This window comes from Haliaeetus albicilla, chromosome 18, assembly GCF_947461875.1.
Source record: "Haliaeetus albicilla chromosome 18, bHalAlb1.1, whole genome shotgun sequence".
NCBI lineage: Eukaryota > Metazoa > Chordata > Aves > Accipitriformes > Accipitridae > Haliaeetus > Haliaeetus albicilla.
Window position 1 is genome coordinate 6848971 of NC_091500.1, and position 20886 is coordinate 6869856.

The following is a 20886-nucleotide window of genomic DNA, read 5'->3' on the forward strand; positions in this document are numbered from 1 at the left end:
ATGCATCGTTTATACCAGGAGCTTATATATGGATTTTCAGCTTTTGATAAATTAAAGGCAGCTGAGATAATCAGGGTTTCAGTTTTTACTCAGGTGATCAATTCAAGAAAGCTTTTAAAACCTTTTCATCTCTGGGTTGTGGTCATTAAAGCTGTTTTGCTGACTGATTTGCTTTCCTCTGCTGCCATGGAAATAATTGTAATGGTGTAGGGCAAGAGGTGGGGTGAGTGCCTGGGAAAAAGGTAGGGACAGAGCCTTCCTTGAATGTGTTTTCCTTTGGCAGCGGTGCTAAGAGCAGTGCTTATCCACCTATAGACATGGTGTGTGTCCTCCTTGTTTGTGGTCCAGTCAAAACACAAATGATTGAGGAAGTGAAGGTTACGAGTGTGTTGCCTTCTGTTTAAGGCTTGGGGACTGTTACCTCCTGAGGAGGAATGTGTTCAGCTTGGAGAAGAGAAGGCTCCAGGGAGACCTTACACAGTCTTTTCAGTATATAGGTGAAGGGAGACTTTTTGTTGAGGTCATTAGTGACAGAACAAGGGACAATGGTTTTAAACTGAAAGAGGGTAGATTTACATTAGACATAAGGAAGAAATTCTTTATGGTGAGGGAGGTGAGACACTGGAACAGGTTGCCCGGAGAAGTTGTGGATGCCCCATCATTGGAAGTGTTCAAGGCCAAGTTGGATGGGGCTTTGAGTAACCTGGTCTAGTTAAAGACGTCCCTGCCCATGGCAGGGGGTTGGACTAGATGATCATTAAAGGTCCCTTCCAACCCAAACCATTCTGTGATTCTGTGAAGGCACATTGATTTTCCTTGGTTCTCTCCAGGCTTTGTCCCTTCAGGTAGGAGTCTGTGGGATCACTACATCTTCATGTGAATGCTGTTAGACTAGGGTTTCAGTACCTAGCTTTCAGTTTGTTTTCTTGTCGTGTGATTGATCATTCAAAGGCACATTTCCATACTTTCTGCCTTGTAACTTGGGAGTATAAAGAGCCTATCTAGAATATGTTCAATTAATACAAAGTCTGCTCAGACATTTTTGAGTTGTGTTATTTGACTGTGTTTAAAATATGTTGGCACTCTGTTTTGTTGTTCGGCTTGTCTGGAAAATTGTTGTAGGCCATTTCTCAGCAAGAGGGGAAATGAAGTGAGAGAACAGTTTTGCGTAACTTAAAGACAGTGAAATAAACAGTCGAGTTTAGCACTTAATATTCTACTTAAGCTTGTTGCCAAAGTCATCCCAAAGGTGGACAGACTTAAGAAAAAACATGGAGAACCCTAGGGACATAATTCTCATTAAGGTCTTGTGGAAATGGATGGCTGCTTTGGATTTGTGCTGAACTCTCTTTGGAGTTAGATGGAGGGATGTCTGAAGGACAATCTCAGTCTTTAAGCCAGTAAGAAAAAAAGCTGTCATCGGGGAAACTCTAGAGTAGAGAGGGCTTTTTTTTTTTTCCCTTGGGTAATTCAGAGACTGTTCAGCCCAGGAAGGCTGAGCACTGATGTATCTGAAGTGCTCAAGAGTATATATGCTCCTGCAGGAGATAGTTTCAGCTGGTCCCCAGCATCCTGCCCTGTGCTCAGGCTATTTATACCCCGCCTGCCTAAACTTCCCCTCGTCCTTCTAATTGCATCTTGTTTTAGAAGGGGGAAATGTAGAGAACTATTTCCATGTTGGACTTGTTTAATCTCATAGGTGGGTTATTTTAGTGCTTCCTTCATATAGCATTCTGGAGCGAGCTAAATTGCATATGTATTCCAAGAATGTCCCAAGTGACTGTGGCTTCTTCTATGGTATGTTAGAAGTACCAAACACCAGCCCAGAGGCATCACCTGGTTTTAAGGAGAGTAAATCTAGTTTCTTTGACAGTAGAAAGCCTGTGAAGTTTAACTGTAAATGAAAATGAACAGAGTTACTAAAGGCAATGGGATTTTTCACATCAGTAACACTATTAGGGCTGCTCAGGTAAGTACTGACTGTGAGATAGTATTCTATGATTGTAGCTTATAGGACTGTGAAGAAGTGGATGCAGCTGAAGCTCTCTGAATCTTCCTGGCAGCTCAGTAAGTCTCCTGGGAGGTGTGTGTGGAAAATAATATGTGTGTATATTATATATATATGAACAATTGTTTTAGTTAGATGTTAACTCTGAAACTTGTTGCTGGTTACGATGCCTCTGTGGTTTTTTGGTTCAGCAGAAATCTCTAGTGACACTTAGCTGTTCTGTTCTGTATGAATTGCTAAGAGTGAAGGGAAGCTGGGATGGGTTTTCGTGTGTTCTTACAATTGTCTGAGTAGTTAAAATCTGATTGCTTCTTCAGCTGAGGTGGTGTATGGCTACTGAATATTCCAGCTTTATTCCAGTGCAAAGTAAGTGTGATCAGCGAGTTGCTTTCATCAGAGCTGTTAAATAACTGCTTCTGTTCTGTGCTGGAGGAGGCAATTTTCAGGATACTGGAAGAGTAACACTTGGAACTGCTGAAACACGATTGCAAAAATATATCTGGCAATGTCCTGAGATTGGCTTCTGGTTTGAAAGTTGTGCTCTGTCTTTAATCAGTGGACAAAATTCTAATTGCAGGGGCTGTAAACAAGTAATGACAGCAAGTTAAGTACTTAATGGGAAAGCTCAGTGATGAATTTCTTGGAGGTGGTCATTTGCATCATCTCAGCTAGTAAAAACCCGAGTATGTTCTGTAGCCTAATAAAAATTAAAACTCAAATTTTTGTTAACAAAGTTCTTTTTCATTCATATAGCCATTACCTAACCACCCCCCTGGAACAAAGCTAATTAATTTTCCCAGTACAACAAAAACTGAAAGCTCATCAGAAGTAATAAAATCAGAAGCTGAAAGTAAACCAAAAGGTAAGGCTGATAGAAATTTACATCTATTACTTGGTAGTCCTCTCTAGAGAAGTATTTGATTGTCAATTTTTTTGTGTTAAAATCTTAAACTGTTGTGTATACTGGGTTGTTGTGTAGTGTTCCATACCTTTGAGGAGTTATGCAAACGCAAAAGAGTCTGAAGGAATTTTTGTTTGCATTTCTGTGGAAAAGAAATCAAAAACACTTGTAGGGTTGTATCCCAGAACAAAATAAGTCTGGGGTATGAAGTTTTATTGCAGCAGTTCCTTTGCATTAATTTGCCATGTTTACATGCTCAAACTGACTGACTTTCTGCCTAGTTTTTAGTGTTCAGATGGAATGCTGGAAATCTATTGCTATGGAACAGTCCCCTAACTCAATTTCTGTCCCTAGATTATAGAAGTTACTTTCTAGGCTCAGGATTTACTGTGGAGTTGCTAACGTGCTGTCGTAACTGTATGCAAAGTTTCTTGCATCAGAAAGTTGGTGCTTATGTTTTGTTGAAGTCTGTTCCCTACATAATCCAGTTCCATTATGGTTCTGTTTATAATAACTTCTTTTTTTTTTTTTGTTATCTTGAAGAATTTATGACTTCATTTAACTACCAAATTGCATAGTTCTATCTAGAGAGATATTTTTAAGTCAACCCAAAACATCTTGTAGGAGTGCCAACCCCATATAAAAAATTAACTTCAATTATGTCATGTGTAGAGAGCTCATTTCACCTGGTTCCTGAGCAGACATTTTTTTTGACTTCTGTATTGTAATTTCAGGTATATTTTTGTTTTATGGGCAAGTACCTTATTTTGGTGTAAGTGGGTTGTTTTATATAGAATGCACAATTTGCAGAAATAAGAAAACTGCAACAAACAGTTGACTTTTTACCTGTGTTCAGGCAGAGTTAAGAGGAGTTGTGTAATCTGTCACAACAGGGCACTTGAAATGGCAGGTTTGTTAGTTGGAGCCCTAGTTTATCTGTATGTATAGCAGTATATAGGGCATTCCTGCCATTTTAGCCATATTTTGGCTTTATTGAATTGGATAGCTATAAATAGCATTACCATGTTTACAAACAGCTAATTACTGTCAAGAAGTGTTTGATGTAATGGCTTGAGAGTAGTTAGTACTTAAGTTTCGCAATTGTAAAGCGTATATCAAAAGTTTATGTACCATGCATTCGATGGAAGTTGATGCTTACTTGCAACTTTGAAATCTTTACTAAACTTCAAAATTGGGATAGTCTTGGGATCTTGCTTTTGAACCATTCCAGTGCTATTGCTGGAAGAGCCGGGAAGACAATGTGCAGCCCTGAACACTGTGAAATTCGATTTGTCTAAAACTTTGCATAAAAATTAACTCTAGTCTACTGAATGTGAACATTCAGTATTGAACACTCAGAATATTCAGTATTTAGCTCTTTTTCATAATTTCACGTGCGCCTTATGCTAGAGGCATAGAAATTGGACTAATCCAGTAGCCGTGCTAAGTCTCTGCTCCCCAGAGAAATTAACACATCAGAGAGGAACTTAAATATAGTAGTAATAGATGCTGTAGGAGAACATCAGTAGATAATACCTATAGACACTATTTACGAACATTTTGTAACCTTTGGAAGAAAACTAAGCTTTCTTCCTTACTGTTTTTATTTTAATGTAGGCCTTATTATAGTTTATGTATATCATCCTCAGTTTTGAGAGAGCAAGATTAAAATAAACTGTTCAATATGTTAGCAAATAAACAGAGATCTCTAGAATGTTTAGACTAGTGTGGCTTATTTTGGTGTGGCTCTGCTATTTCTGGAAAGCTTGTTTTGGGCTTGTGCAAGTATGTAAAAATATTTTGTTTTTAAAAAAAAATAAATCCCACTTTGACCCCTCTTTCCCCTCATTATGTTATTATACAACATCTCTGATTCCTGCTACTGTATTCTTAGTCCCGAGTCTTTGGAAAAGATTCAGTTTTAAACTACCTTTTATTAAAAATATTTACTGAAGTTCAGATTTACTGTTTTGTAAATGCCCTCATAGATTTAAGTGCTGGAAATTTAAACTGGACTCCTTCATCTTAACTACTGGCAGAGTATCAGGCTCACAAAATAAGATGCTGAAGTGGCAAATTGAATGTACTCTTAACATCCGTGGCTGGGTTTCTCGGGTCGTGCTGATTGCTGGGGTTTGCAGCCTCCACATATGGGGAGCTTGGCAGGGTGCAGGGTTCCCTGTCTTCTGCCTTCCTGGCAGCTGGAGCAGAGTGCAAGGTCCCTGTTCTGGCATGGTTTTCTGTCTGGGTGGGACTTGGTGTATGTAAGGAGGGGAGAAGTGCTTGAGGGAGGAGGAGGAGAGAAAGGAAGGATTCAGTAGTTCAGCTGTACTGACCAAATCCCCAGGCAGTAAGGAAATACATGTATTTTTACAGAATCAAGTTGTATAGAAATGTATTCCACTTGTGTTGCACTTACTCACTACTAATGAATAAAATCCCTGAATTTGATAGATATTGGTAGTGTACCTGTTGAGTTTTTTTTTTTTTTTTTTGGTCATTGTGGTTTCCTCCCCTCTGCCCCAGACCTGGATTTAAACATTCATCTTTTTGACATGGTTCTGCTTATTTTTCGGTAATTCTTCAAAAACCACAATATAGTCAATCTATAGTTGAGCATTTTTGATCATGAGATGATGGAGTAAAATAATGCAAGTTCTTGTACCTAGGATTACTCATGTGGTTACATATCTCTATATATCTCTATACTTATCTAGATATGTATCTATCTCTTAAGCTTGGCATACTTTTGCATTTAGCATAGTGGTTGGCACTGACCAAGGTAGATTTTTATTTAAGAATACAATTTATGCATTTTTTTTAGCTAAAGATTTGTATCTTGATTAAACAAAATGCAACAACAAAATGATTCAACTGCAACTCACGTTTTCTTACCATCCAGCAAGAGTTAGTCATTAACAAGTTGACTTACAGACAATCCTAATGAGGACTTGATGTGCTGCTGTCTAACTGGGGGTTGATGCAGCTGCTCACCTGTGTGTATTATCAGTGCCAAATACCTGATAGGTTATGGCAGCATGTTAGAGTCCTTTTTGTTTGTTTCCTCTTCCTTAATTTGTCAGATACAGAAATCCAGCCTTTTAATCCGCTAAATAATTTTCAGCGTGCTGGGGTTAAAAAAGGTGCAAAAAATGCTTTGCAATTAAGACTTCTATGTAAGGTATTTTGGCCTTTCTCATGTTATTTTTATTCTAGCATTGGAAAGTAAAGTAAATCGTCCTGCTTTTTCACCTGAAATTATCTCAAATTTAAATGGATTAGTTATTGAACTGTACCAAATGGAAAGAAAGGAATTATTCTTTCTACTTTTGCAAATGAGGCTGTAACTTGTCTGAGTTGGTCACTCAGACGAGCTCTGGTTTCAGGTGCTTAGCCAAGGAATTCCTTTGCTTCAATTGCTTGATTTCACTGCAGAATTTCAGCAAATGTGTTGCTTGAGTACTTGAAGTTTCTGTAGTTGTAGCTGTTAATAAATTATGTCAACGTGAAACAATTGCATGTATTTAATTAGGAATGTAAATTTGAAATTTAGTTTAATTTTGAGATCATAAAAATCTCATATAAACTCTCAATAAAAAACTTGAAACCATTTTTCTGTAAAGCAGCTCAAAATTGAATATATAATGCTATGGGGATGGTTAGATAGGCTGTTACAAGAGAGGAGGCTCCTCTCTTCTCCCTCTGAACTCAGAGTACCCAAATTAAGTTGCTGTTGTGGATAAAAATGTTTTAGAGCTTAAACTACTGACTGCACAAAGATTTCTTTCCATCACGCTGTAAATGTATGATTTTATTTTTCTTGTGATATGAATGGCATAGTGAACATCTGTAAAGCAGTCTCAGATGGCTGGTCTAGAAGGGAAGTATGACTATAGTGTTAATTTCTGAGCTCTCCTTTCACACAGCACAAGTGAGCTGGTATTATGTATGTTACTACCCATTGTATGAAATGTAGTTAATTGTGCTGCTTTGTTTCAGCCAAGGAATATTGCAGGACAATATTTTCCTACGAAGGCTCAAATGATGAACTCAGCTTTAAAGAAGGCGAGATCATTCAAATAATCAGTAAGGTAAGATGTTCGATCTGCTGTAACAATTTTATATAGCTTTTGTGGATTTTGTGCAGGTAGGTAATGTGGAAAATGTGAAAGCAGGAGAGTCTGTTGGAGTGAATATTCCTGTAGACTGATTTGTCTCATGTGAGGGTCAACTCTTCACTCCTACACTTGGTGGAGATACAGATGTCCTTAAAGATCATTCCAGAGTGGGAAGCTATCTTATATTCGTCACAGGCCAGTCGGATCAGTATACACCCAGTACCAAATGCCTTTTCAGTGAGGAAATTGGAAAAGCTTTGCAAACAGCCCTTTTACCTTCAGAACTTGTACTTTTTCTCTGGTGATATATCAGGCTGACCTAGAGGTGGTGGTTGGAAGTATTACTGTGTTAAAAGGTGAGAAATTAAGATTTGTACTTACTGATTTTGATCTAGGTACTATGAAAAAAAAAATGAGCAAATGTTTTCAGTAGGAGAATGAAGTCCAGGTGTTAAGAGATGCTTGGTATTTCAGAATAACCATACAGAATTTAATTATACTGTCTGGCTCTTCAGAGAAATGTGATTATTTAGTTGAATGTCCTTATTTGTGTTGAATATTGAAAACACCTTTTTCAAAGGTTATCTTGTTGCAGAGATGGTTTTAGACAAGAAATGAACCTACCCATACTTAATTTCCCTGCAGTATTCTGCAGTCTTTTGTTGGTTTATATGCTGCTATATTAAGGAATAACAACTTGCCTAAAAGAAGTGGAAAGTTTCTTTCTTTTTTTTTTTTGTCTTCAGCTTTTGCACAGTTGCAGAAGAAAAGAAACACTTTTTTCTTTAGGAGGATTTTAAGTTTATGGAAAAGATGGCTGCTTTTCTTAATACTGCTAATATCCATTTTCTTGTTATTGACTAATTACAGTGGAAAAGAGTAGTTGTGGAAGGCACTTTTTAAAATGCAACGGCTCTTGCCCCCCATCTTCACTGAACCTCTTGCCTCTGTGTCCTTTTTAAACCAATGGTCCAAACTGGAGTGAAGAAGAGTTATCCAGAGCAGAGCTCTCCCTCCAAAATCATCTTCTGAAGTCTGAGTAGATTAATATAACTTTCAGGTGGCTGCCTCAGTCTGGGGTTTTGATCTTGCCAAGTGTTAAGGTATTTTTCTTCTACCACATAAGTTTCATGTAAAGCCTGTCCCTGTTGGCCTTTTCTTTTCAGTTTGTTCTGTATATGATCATTTTTGATAGAGTTTCTCTGACTTTGTAGTATACCTCAGCACTGGCTAAATGAAGTTTAGCAATAGATGCCTTATCCCATTCATGACTGCACACTGTTCAGAAATCGGACTCTGTAGTACTTAATTGAAAGGGTGATGGAGGGAGAAATGAAAGACAACTTTAGCAAACTTATTTTCAGCACTAATCACCTATTCAGGTCTTTTTCCTGCCAATTCCTTCTTCAGTTTAATGTAGGGTGGGATTTTTTTTAAATTCTTTTATATTTTATTTTTCCTCCTCTCCTTTACCTGTTCAGTGCTTAGCTGAACTGATTGCTGAATTGTCCTTGTTTTGTGCTGAACTTTGGCATGAACTACTTAGCGCTGCTAACAGCGGCACATTATCAGCAGTGATCCACTTGGACTTGTATGCAGGAGTGACATCTGCAGTATTTTGGATCTGAGGCACAGAGGAAAGTTGTTATTTATGCTGCTAAAATATTCAAATAACATCATAGTTTCTGTTATGGACAAAGTAAGGCCTTGGTCCAATAAGATCATGTAATGGATTTCTCTGCCACTGAATTAATTCTCTGTTTTGATTTGTTTTTCTTATGTCTTATTGTGGTTATTTTTTTCCCTCAGTAGGGTATGTGCTCTTGCATCTTCACCCTTTTCACAGCAGTGGACCTGATCAGTCACATCAGAATAATTTTTATTTAGTAGAATTGTGTGTTACTCCAATGACGCTTGAAGTATTTACTGAATAAGTTGCCGGTCAAGGAAGTTGAGAATATTGAATATTGTGCATTAGGTCATAACTGGGTTTATGTACTTTCCTTCCCTTTGCAGATCTTATCCTTATACCCTTATCTTATATATGACGTAATATCATTTCATCCTGCTTTTTAGAAAACAAAGTGACCAAACCTGATCTGTTCTGTAGCTGTTGCCTTTTGCTAAGGTGGCCAAAGTATTCCTCTTATAAATGTGATATTTCAGACAAACAATTATTTTATATTGTGGGTAAAAGCAAAAACATTGTTCCTGTAACTGTATTTGTTCTGGGGAAGAAGTAAATATTGATTGAAATGTTCTGTTGTTTCTTTTAGGACACTGGAGAGGCAGGCTGGTGGAAAGGAGAACTCAATGGTAAAGAAGGAGTCTTCCCAGATAATTTTGCTGTTCAAATACAAGAGTCTGATAAAGACTTCCCTGTAAGTTCTTGCATGTATCGTTTAGTATCACAAAAAAGTATTGATGGAAATGCAAAGAATAAAAGACTTCACAGCACATTATGCTGCTTAAAATATTACTACTAGTGTGGCAGTTTTTGACTTTTATGTTGAAATAGCTATATCAAAGAAGAAAGATTTAAAGGTTAATGTTTGTGTTTAAACTTCTTCTTAAATATTAAACTGAAGCATGCTTTTTGAGATTAACTGTAATTAATGAGGATGATTAGGCCATATAGAAAAGGATATAGTTCTGATAACACGCTGTTACATGTAACTGATTACTGAATTAAACCCTTACTGTTTTGAAAGGAGATAAGCGGTTTGTCTCTTCCATCTGTAGTCCTGTAAGTAACTGTAATTGCAAAATGCTGAATGACCCCTGTGGGACTGACTGGTATTTTTCCATGTTAAGACTCGCCAGTAGGTTGCAGTGCATGAAGGATAATCTTTGGGTGGGATCTAGAAATATTTTTTTACTATCGCATGTGCTAACTTACGTAAATTCATGTTTTCATGTGGTACTCCTTGGTCTTGAAATTTTGGTTCTTATTTTATAATTTTTTTGTTGAGATTAGTGTGATGTTTTGGTTTTGACAAGTTTGTGTAGCAAAGATATGTTAATTCACAAATGTACCTCATCCCCAGATGGGACAGATTCAGCTCCAGATCAGGACATCTAAATGTTGAAGCCTATATGTCAGTAGAACAGTTTCAGAGTTTCATAATTAGTGCCATTTGGTCTGGAATTGGAGACATTGACAGGATTGCTAGTTACAACCTGACAGATAGTTATTAACTTAGCATTTAACCTCAGTTACCTAACATGCACAGAAAGTCCAGTTACTTCAAGTCAGTGTTTTCTTTTCAAACTGATTCTCAGCTTTGCAAGGATGGCATAAATGCTGTAACGTATGGCTGACTCAATTTGAGGGGTGGGTGGGTGGTACCACTCTTATGCAATACAGAATTGATCTCTTGAGGAAGAGGAAAAAAATTATTCTTTTACCATAAACAATGTTTCCTATAGACAGAGCTTGCTTTGATCCTTTATTCTGCTCTGTATAGTGTGTCTCAGTACAGGGAATCACCTTGCACTGAGCAACTTTGAAGTTCAAGGCATTGGGCGGCTGATTATTGTAATGAGCTATTTGATACCGACTTAATAAAAACACAGTTCAGAATCGTATAATGGCAAGTTGATGCTGAACTCTCAGTGTAATTGCTTTTGATATAGGCAGCAGTGCTGTACAGCTGGGTAATGTATTTGCTTTTTTGGGAAAGAAAGAAAATACAGTCTTGTTACTTAAGTTCAGTAGCGTTTGTCTTCTCTGAAACTAGAGAAAGAAATTTAATATGGGTTTTCATGCTTGCTTAATTACATTTCACTTGTCAGAATAAAATCTTTCTGCATTAAGAACTTATTCAATAGTGGTAGGGGCACAGAATTGAAATCTGTCCATAGCAACTTTTTCAAAAATACCCACTACAAGGCATTTTTGGAGGGGCTATATTAGACTGAGCCCAAATGGTTTCAGCAGTGTTTGTATAAAGAAGAAGTGTTTTTGTAGGCTTTTGTGACTGTTTTATCAGTGAGTCTTGTCCTTAATACAACCACAAAGATACCTCTTCTGGAGATTCTGAAGATGAGGTTGCTTGAGACATCTGTCCTGAGAGGTGCCAGTATTCCTTCAACAGGAGAGAGATTCAGATTGAGTTTTACCAGTTTAAGGAAAGTGATGAATGACTGCATTTTAAAATAGAGTTATTTTCAATGTACTAATTGTAATACTTTGTAAATTTTTAATGGCTATAGTTTGTCCAACTCTCCCACTTGAATATACAGTGATAAGGAAACTTAAAACAATGTTTTTCATGCAACTGCAGTGTTTGTTGCAAATGCTGTGAACTATTTTTTTTTTCTTACGTTGCTGTAATTTAGAAGTCAGTTGAAACGGTTCTTCTGATATTTAATTTAGAACTTTTTTTTTTTGTGAAAGTGACCATTTTTGGTTCAAAAATTTACCTGATTACTCTTTTAAACTTGCATTGTACTAACTAAGATTGAGGTTTACGTGTTGAAATTAAAATGGGTGCGATCAGAGCAACTCTTCGGGCTGGAAAAGATGTAATTCTTAGGTTTTAGTTCTTTGTACCTCTACTGCTTATGCATGTTGCTGAAGCACTGATCTTATTTGAAGAAACCTGCGTTTTGTTCCTGTTTTTGCAACTGGTTGTCCAGGAGATACTAGAGGAATTACTCCAGTTCTGTTTCCTGTCTGTGAATTGATTGCCTCCTTTGTGAAATACTGTGAAATCAGCTAGTAAACAAGCTAGACATTACAGTATGCAGAAAAAACCACAAATAAGTCTGTCTTTGATAGAGAATATCTGTCTGCTTATTTATTTGACTTTTTTTTTTTCCCCACCCAGAAGCCAAAGAAACCTCCGCCTCCAGTTAAAAGTCCAGGTATGTAGTATATGTATGGTGGTACGTGTCTGAGGAAATATTAAATTTCAGAAGCAGTGCATGACCTCAGAAGAAAATTCAGAAGTAGCTTTGTATTTCCTAGTAGTGTAGCCACCCATAGTCGCAGTTTAAGGTTACTTTTTATGCTTTATGTATTTTTCTGCTGCTATATATTTTTCAAAATTATGATGGAGCCTACCTACTTTGGAAACATTTTAATACAGGCCTACCATTTTCTGGGCTTAAATGAGTGTTTATAGCTGTATTACACTCCTTGCAAAGGAGAAAATATAAACACAAATTGGTGTACATCATATTTTTAGTTAGTGACTAAGATAATTAAAGCTCTTTGAGAAATGTCTGTCGTTTGTTTTTTACATTCAGCTCCAAAGCCTGAATTGCCAGCTGGAGACAAGAAACTCCCTACTTTGAGGCCTGAAGAAAAAGGTGAGACCAGTTTTCTTCATAGTGAATTTCAGACTATGCTCTTGTAAATGAGTTACAATTTGTAGCTTGGCTGCTTTGTGCATTAGGCACCTATTTGAAAGACTTCACACAGATTCTCTTGATATCATCTACTGAAGCTGTCATGTCTGTGATGTTATGGAAATGTCTTTAGAGTGATTAGAAGAACTACACTTCTATGAAATGTGTATTTCTTGTTATTGCATTACATTCTGAAAAATGTTGATTGCACTGCATAATAACATAGTTACTATTGAATTAATTTAAGTATAGTTCTGTGATAGTGACTACAGTTTGAATAGCAATAGTAAGTTATTAGAAATGAAAACATTTGCTGCTGCTTCTGAATGTTTTGGCCAAAATCAGTCTCTGATGGAAAATATTTTTGAAAGAAATACACACGCTCCTTAGATGGATGTTACAGTCACAGTGCTCAGAAATTGAGATTTCTTGTCCTGTTAGTTCTTGCTCTATTCCATGTTTTTCCAGTTCCACAGAATTTAGAGATGCTTACCACTTTATTCTTAAAATTTAAAGGATACCTTTTTTTTCAGAACAAAAGGTACTATTATCACCCAAACACATTTCTAAAAGGCTTCTTTTCATATTTGAAAAACTTGCCAAGTCAAACTGTTAAACTGTTTTGATTGTGCTTAAAAGGTAGAAGCTTAAACAAACATGCTGGTTGGGTCTTAAAGAAGAAATTCTGATGTTACTGCAGCTCAACCTTATTACAGAAACATACTCTGTTCTGTGAGTAGTGAACTGTGGCTGACCATGGCTAAGCAACATTTCGACAAGTAAGCCTGCTCGATGGGTTTCTTGGCTTCCTTGGGCAGTTTTTATAGCCCACGTTTTAAACAAAGCATGTTCTTGGGTGTTTCATATGAAGGATACTTGTTAAAATCAGCTATGTTTCCTCTGCATGTGAGCAAACCAATTATTTTTATCTGTTGAAACAGTATTTTCAGGTGTGAATTGAGATCAACTCTATGACTAGGAATTTTGATCACTTGGCTCTTTATAAGTTTAAGTTTATTTAAACTGAAGTTTAATTTTAGACTGGTTCTGTTTGTATTATGGTGTTAACCTTTGCATAGTTGAGCCTCAACTGTTTATGGTGGAATATAGGGAAAAAAAAAAAAAAAAGAGTGACGCCATCCAAAATGCTTAGGAACAAGAAAGCTTCTGAAAAATTAAGTAAGGTGGAGAACTGTCCTTTACTGTGGTACAGGAAACAATGGAGGAAAAGTTTGTCTTGTGTTCAGTTGAAGGTCAGGTCTTAAAAGTTGCTTATTTAGGTAGCGGTAGTGTTTTACTAGAAATGCCCATTTATCAGTACAGTTTTACTTGTGGAAAAATAACCATGTTGATATTAGTGATTAAATTCATTAAGTATGAAATTGTACTGTAATTAGTTTTCAAAGAAAATACTAATTGAGCAGCTCTAATCACAAGCTATCAAGCCATGTAATTTTTTTATGCCTATTTGGAGACTAATAATTGCCTTTAATTGTCATAAAAAGATTGATCAAAAATTAAAAGCAATACTCATATAAGTATTTCTGTGTTTATAGTGAAGGACACTTAGTGGTATCACATAGAAATTTTTGTCCAGTGTAAATGTCTTCAGATTAGTATTTTTATTTCCATTACTAAACTGCTCATTTTTAGCCAACCCTTTTATTTTTCATTGCGGAGCAAAATCCAAAAAAGAGGCATGCCGTTTTGTCCAGCAGAATTGTCTGACTTCTATGCTCATGGTGAATCTTGACCTTTGGTATTAACTTCTTCCACTTAGCTGTGGATGGTTTTTATATTCGGATTTTGAGTGGGAGTAACTGAAGGGAAAACTGACAGATGATAATTCAGGAATACGATTTGATGACAGCATTTTTTCTGACCTGTTTATGAACTCACTTATTGTTAAAAACAAAAGGCTTAATTCTCAACTTGTGTTCAGCATAGCTAAAATAAAGCTACTTGATCGTCAGTAATGCTAGCTGCTATTGGGCATTTAAAATTTAAATCTTCCGTATAGGATCACTAGTTAGAAGTGGCTAGCACTGTTAGCAGGTTCTTTTACAGAGGACAGTCAGCACCACCATGTGGCAAAATCCTTCTACTACTTCAGTATTTTATTTTTTTGATACTAAGAGAGACTGGAAGGGAATGCCAACCAGTTCAGGTTTTTTGTTCATATCCCCTTCAAATGTTCCAAAGCAGGAAGACAATTCTGCCCTGGATAATGCCTTTTTTCTTTTTTTTTTTTTTTTTTTTTTCCCCTCAGAGGTATATCTTTATGATCTGTTTACTTGCAAGTGTACTTGTGAAACAAAATTGGAGTTTTCCCATTTTACAGTTGGAGGGCTGACACTCAACGGCTGCAGAACTTGTCCAAAGGAAGTCAGTCATAGAGCCGGCAGTTCAGGCACTTAGCTGGGATGGAGCTGAAGCAGATTTCCAATTCTACCCCCAAATCCATAACATATGTAAACATTTTACATTAGACCAATGCTTGATTAAAGGCAGTCATAGGAGGGGAGGATGGGAAGAATCAAAGCTGAAGGTCAGTCTCTCCATCCCAGTTTACGATTTACTGCCCTGTAAGGGCAGTAACTGTAAAAGACTGTAACTCCTTACTGTACCCTAACAATAGTCTTTTAAATCGTCAGTACTTTATGCAAGCGTGACTGAGCTGTAGCATAGTTTTACAAGGAAAAGTAGAAGGTATAGTCTGGATATCCCACAGGGTGTGATTAGGGAACATGGGTTGAAGACTATTCAACTAACATTTGTGAAGCAGCTTGAATTTTTCAGTGTCTCATATGTTATATGTCAGCTTGTCTGGGCAGAATTCAATTAGGTCATGCAGTCATTGAACAATAAATTTAACTTTTTTTGTTGTTGTTTCATCAGCCATACTTAAATTGTATCTTGAATTTGTAGGAAGGTAGACTTTATCTAAAGTAAATTCAGTTATTCAGATAAATATTCATTTTTCCCCTTTTTTCCATAGATAAATTGTGCTGCTTGTGGGTACGGAAGAAGTCCAGTTACAACAAAATAAAACAAACCCCTACCTTTTTAAGTGGAGATAAGGTGAATTCACAGAAAACAGAAAGCACTAGCAGTACAGAGAGATTCTTGGTTCCTAGCTGTCACTTTTAGTGCAATAATGTGAATCCATAATTTCTTACTACTGTTTCATGTCAATAGAAAGACATTTTGCTTGCTTTAACATAATGTTTTTTAAGTTCAGGTAAGTAGTTAGTGTGTTTTGGTAAGGTATCACTTAAGACACTTGCATATCTATTTTTCACTTTGATCTTCAAAGAAAGTATTTCTGACAGCAGTTGCTTTCTAATTTATTAGCATTGTAAGAATTCTAGACAACATGCATTTTTTAAATGTTATGGTGACTTATTTTGTCAGATGAAAAGGGAGCTTTGGATCAGAAGCCTTTGAAGCCACAAGCTCCTCAAGTACCACCCAAGAAGCCTATTCCTCCAAGCAAGACTAATAGCCTACTGAGAGCAGGGCTTCTGCACCCAAAACGTCCAGATAAACCTGTTTTGCCATCATCTGTATCCAAGTCAGTATAACTTAAATTTTATACCCCAAGTGTATTTTATTTGGTTTGTTGTTCGATCTTCCTTCATGGATGAGGTGGGAAGAAACCGATGTTTTAAGGGTGAAAATGATGCAAAGATAAGTTTTGCCCTATACCTACCAGTGTCTTGGTTCTCCAAGTCTTTATCAGTGTGAACTTACAAATTTTAATTCTTTGAGACATTGGATCCATCTCAGAGTAGATAGTACAGCATAACTAACCATGGGGCAGATGAAGTTACAAATCTGTGGGCTGCTTTGCTTTTAGCCTTCCCCATAAGAAAGAAGTTGTAGCTACGGTAGCAGTAAGGTATAAAAGAATCTGTGGACATGGCACTTGAGAATTATTGTGTTGGAAAAAACCAGAAGATTTGAGCTGCATCAATGTTCAATGTTTCAGCACTTTATATAGAATAAGATAGATGGAAAGGAAGAGTTTAGCACAGTCAGTACCTGTGCTAAAGGTACTCAGTATTGCTCATGTCTTCTTCTGGGGAAGAAAGCACCTATTACAGAACCATATCCAGTCTGTATGCTCTGTCTTGAATATTCTCAGTTGAGCTACTGGACAAATAGGGAGGGTAATAGCAAGTAATTGCTCACTATTTCTTAGATCCACTTTAAAAAATGTTTTTCTCTCATGAGTTTGAAACAATTATTTATGGTGTTTCACTAAGACTCATTTTGCATCAATACAGTCCCTCACATAGAGTTTTTCTTTCTGTCTCCATCAAAGTATTTGCTAGATCCTTGCCAAAAACTGTAAATAAACTGCTGATGGGTAACTGTCCCTTTGGGGTGTTTGGTTGACTTGAAAGAACCACAAGAAAGTAAGGTCATGAGGCACTTTGCCTTGTACAAATAAAGGAGCAGACGGCTGCTACATCAAAGAGCTTGCACCTTAAACACCTTCAAAGATACGGGGTGGCAGCAAGCATTTGTCGAGGTTTATCTTTTTTTTTACAGCAGATCCTGTATAGCTGAACCACAGGGAAGAATATCTAAAGGGAGAAAAGGCTGAGCAGGAGGGCAGTCAGGAAAGGGAGTGTGGGTAAGGCACACACTTTGGACAGTTGACTCCAACAGGGATCAGCTGCCTCTGATCCCACCCTGCACAGCCCTGGGAACACTGGATGCCTGACTGAAGAGTTAGACCATTGCCACATTACTTCTGTTTAGGTTTTCAGTGTGCCATTGTGTTATATCACTTGATATTTTGGAGAATTTCCCAAGTAAAGATTTATTTATTCATTAGCCACAAGTCATCTTCTCCTTCATTTTAGAAAATAATTATGGCTATAAAGGGATATACATGTGCAGTTAAATAGAGGTCTGTAGTAAACTGTGGTTGTTTAATAATTGAAAACTTTAAATCCTAGGGATATTTAAATGTTTAAATATCTGAAAGTTTAACATTCCTCTAGGAAGATAAGGCTGCTATCTCTTTTTCTACTGCAATAAAACTTCCAAATAAATGATTTGGGAGGTGAATTAATGACAGGGACACATTGAAGCTGACAACTAGTCCATTTATATACTTTATATATGGCATGTACAGGACAACGAGGTGATCAAGCCCAGTCAGCATGGGTTTATGAAAGGCAGGTCCTGCTTGACTAACCTGATCTCCTTCTAGGCCAAGTTGACACACTTAGTGGATGAGGGAAAGGCTGTGGATGTTGTCTACCTAGACCTTAATAAAGCCTTTGACACCATTTCCCACAGCATGCTCCTGAAGAAACTGGCTGTTCATGGCTTGGATGGGCGTACTCTTTGCTGGGGAAAAAACTGGCGGGATGGCTGGGCCCAAAGAGTTGTGGTGAATGGAGTGAAATCCAGTCGGTGACCGGTCACAAGTGGTGTTCTCCAGGGCTCGGTGTTGGGGCCAGTTCTGCTTAGTATCTTTTATCAATGATCTGGATGAGGGGATTGAGTGCGCCCTCAGTAAGTTCACAGAGGACACCAAGTTGGGCGGGAGTGTTGATCTGCTGGAGGGTAGGAAGGCTCTACAGAGGGATCTGGACAGGCTGGATCGATGGGCTGAGGCCAACTGTATGAGGTTCAACAGGGCCAAGTGCTGGGTCCTGCACTTGGGTCACAACAACCCCATGGAACGCTACAGGCTTGGGGAAGAGTGGCTGGAAAGCTGCCTGGTGGAAAAGGCCCTGGGGGTGCTGGTGGACAGCCAGCGGAATATGAGCCAGCAGTGTGCCCAGGTGGCCAAGAAGACCAACGGCATCCTGGCCTGTATCAGAAATAGTGTGGCCAGCAGGAGCAGGGAAGTCATCGTCCCCCTGTACTCGGCACTGGTGGGGCTGCACCTCGAGTACTGTGTTCGGTTTTGGGCCCCTCACTACAAGAAAGACATTGAGGTGCTGGAGTGTGTCCAGAGAAGGGCAACGAAGCTGGTGAAGGGTCCAGAGCGCAAGTCTTATGAGGAGCGGCTGAGGGAACTGGGGTTGTTCAGCCTGGAGAAAAGGAGGCTGAAGGGAGACCTGATCGCTCTCTACAACTACCTGAAAGGAGGTTGTAGCCAGGTGGGGGTCGGTCTCTTCTCCCAAGTAACAAGTGACAGGACAAGAGGAGGTGGCCCCAAGTTGTGCTTGGGGAGGTTTAAATTGGACATTAGGAAAACTTTCTTCACTGAAAAGGGTTGTCAAGCATTGGAAGAGGCTGCCCAGGGAAGTGGTGGAGTCGCCATCCCTTGAGGAGTTTAAAAAACATGTAGATGTGGTGCTTAGGGCCATGGTTTAGTGGTGGCCTTGACAGTGCTATGTTAACGATTGGACTTGATGATCTTAAAGGTCTTTTCCAACCTAAATGGTTCTGTGATTCTATTTTTATGCTGTGGCGTAAATGATAGCAAGAATTGTAAAGGAAAATGTCATGTGTTTCTCCTTTTTGTTTGTCTGTTTTGGTGGGTTTTTTTTGTGGGGGGGTGGGTTTTGGGTTTTTTTTTTTGTTTGGTTTTTGTTTGGTTTGGTTTTTGTTTGGTTTTTTTTTGTCCCTGGATGGTGTCACCAGACATGCAAAGAATGCGTGGTAGAATAAAAGCCGTATATACGAGGTACTTTACTCTATACCCAGAAAGAAATAACTTGTTCTTGGTAGTGTTTTTCTTTACAGGAAGATTTTGATGTCAAGGACTCTGAGTATGTTTCTGAGTATTTCAAGAGATATTACTGAAAGTGCTATTTAGCTATTTTGTTTTCTGTTGCTCTGAAGTGTAATATTTTATATTTAAGTGCCAAAGTATGCCCTGTAGTAGAAGTTTTGGATTATTTTTACAAGAGGATTGTACATGTTTGACAACTCTGCAAGAGCTTGAACAGAAGAATTGGCTTTTATAGGACTAGAATTGCTCTTCAAAAGACTTTATTTTAAGCAAGGCTTTAGAAAATGATAAAATCTACTGAAATTTTTCAATTTACCTGTAATTCTTGGTATGTTTCAGTTGTAAACTGTTTATTGACTAGGTATGTCTTGTCTTCTTTTTTCTTACTACAGACCTAATGGAGAAGTTGTTTCTCTTCGACCGAAATCTGAAGTTGAGCCAGTAGCAAAACCAAAGTTAGATACTGAACCATTACCACTTAGACCAAAATCAGTAGAGGTAGATTCACTTGTGGTAAAGAGCTCTAAAGAATTGGGTAAGAAAAGAATAAAACATTCTTTTTGGTCTTTCTGTTTGGATTGCAGTATTTTACAAGGTTAGAATAAGCTTTTTAAGTAGTTTACTCAAAATTCCACAGAGTGCGATTATGCCTGTTCAGTAGAAAGTATATTTTTTTTTTTAGAACTGCTGTAGGTAGCTGAAGGTTAAGAGTCAGCAAGCGGTGAACACATGTCAGTAAGCTATTTGGAAGCAGTTAATGAGTGCTGTGTTGTAGTAGATGACAAAGGGAGAAACATAGGTAATGGTTTGTTCTTCTAATTTGAAAGCATGTTTTTTTGCTGCCACTTTTATCTTGTGTTTTTATGAAATTGTTTTCCTTACTGACTGGTTCTGTTTGTTCTGCTCTTGCGTTTAAGATAACTTTTGCTTTTCTGGCTAACTTGCGTATTTTTAGTAATGCCATTACCTTCAGCATTCTGTGATTAAGTTCATAGCTATTTTAGATTATGACTTTATCATACGTTACATTTGGGCCAGCATGGAGCATTGTACACTGGAATTTCATACTTATGGCTTTGCTTAATGCAACTCGAGCCAAACGTGGCATCTCTTTAAATCTAAATTTGTCCAGCCAAAACGTTGATACTGGTTAAAGCACCCACATTGATCAGGCTCTCTGAGCTATTATAAAGTTACCTTTTGTCCTTTACAGACAGCACAACTGATTTCAGTCCTCTGTGTGCCTCTTAGGCAGAGATCATCTGCTGTGGGCATATTTTTTTTTTAACTCTAAAATATTTTTACTGTGTGATTAACCACTGCAGAAAAAGCTTTAGTGAATTGTACCTGCAGTGTTTGGCTTGCATATCTCAAATGCAACCTTTCATCTCAGAAAAAGTTTTAGTAATAATACATTTTGAAATAATATAACTTTTATATATATATAAAACTTAGGCTAATTAGGATATTCAGGTTATAGAATAGTTGGTCCTAAAGTGTAATAAATTGATCTAGGAGATAAAAATAATGCATTAAGAAACTGAAGCAGTTTATGAATAGAAAAGAGTACTGTTGATTTTTCCATTAAGCATTTTAAAATGTGCTTCTAAGCTTAAATGCTTTGTATGGGGAAAGGTTAGTTTATGTATGTTTTTAATACAGAAGTTATATTTTCCTGAGCCACAAAAAGCTGGACTTCAGGTATTAAAATATCCTGGAAATATTACAAATATTATTAGTGTTACTCTAAAGTATTTGTAAGTTCTTTTTTTATTCCCCAGTAAAATCTATGCATATG

The 20886-nt window shown here is 37.5% G+C and overlaps 1 protein-coding gene across 2 annotated transcripts in view; it reads left to right on the forward strand.

Annotated features, from left to right (window-relative positions):
* Nucleotides 1-20886, forward strand: part of CD2AP (CD2 associated protein) — an 84532-nt gene that overhangs the window by 52009 nt on the left and 11637 nt on the right. For both annotated transcript variants that reach the window (XM_069805653.1, XM_069805654.1), the window contains exons 7-13: nt 2762-2870; nt 6909-7000; nt 9304-9408; nt 11860-11896; nt 12281-12343; nt 15797-15956; nt 19481-19623. In XM_069805653.1, coding sequence (XP_069661754.1) covers nt 2762-2870; nt 6909-7000; nt 9304-9408; nt 11860-11896; nt 12281-12343; nt 15797-15956; nt 19481-19623 — 709 coding nt within the window. The remainder of the gene's footprint in view (nt 1-2761; nt 2871-6908; nt 7001-9303; nt 9409-11859; nt 11897-12280; nt 12344-15796; nt 15957-19480; nt 19624-20886) is intronic.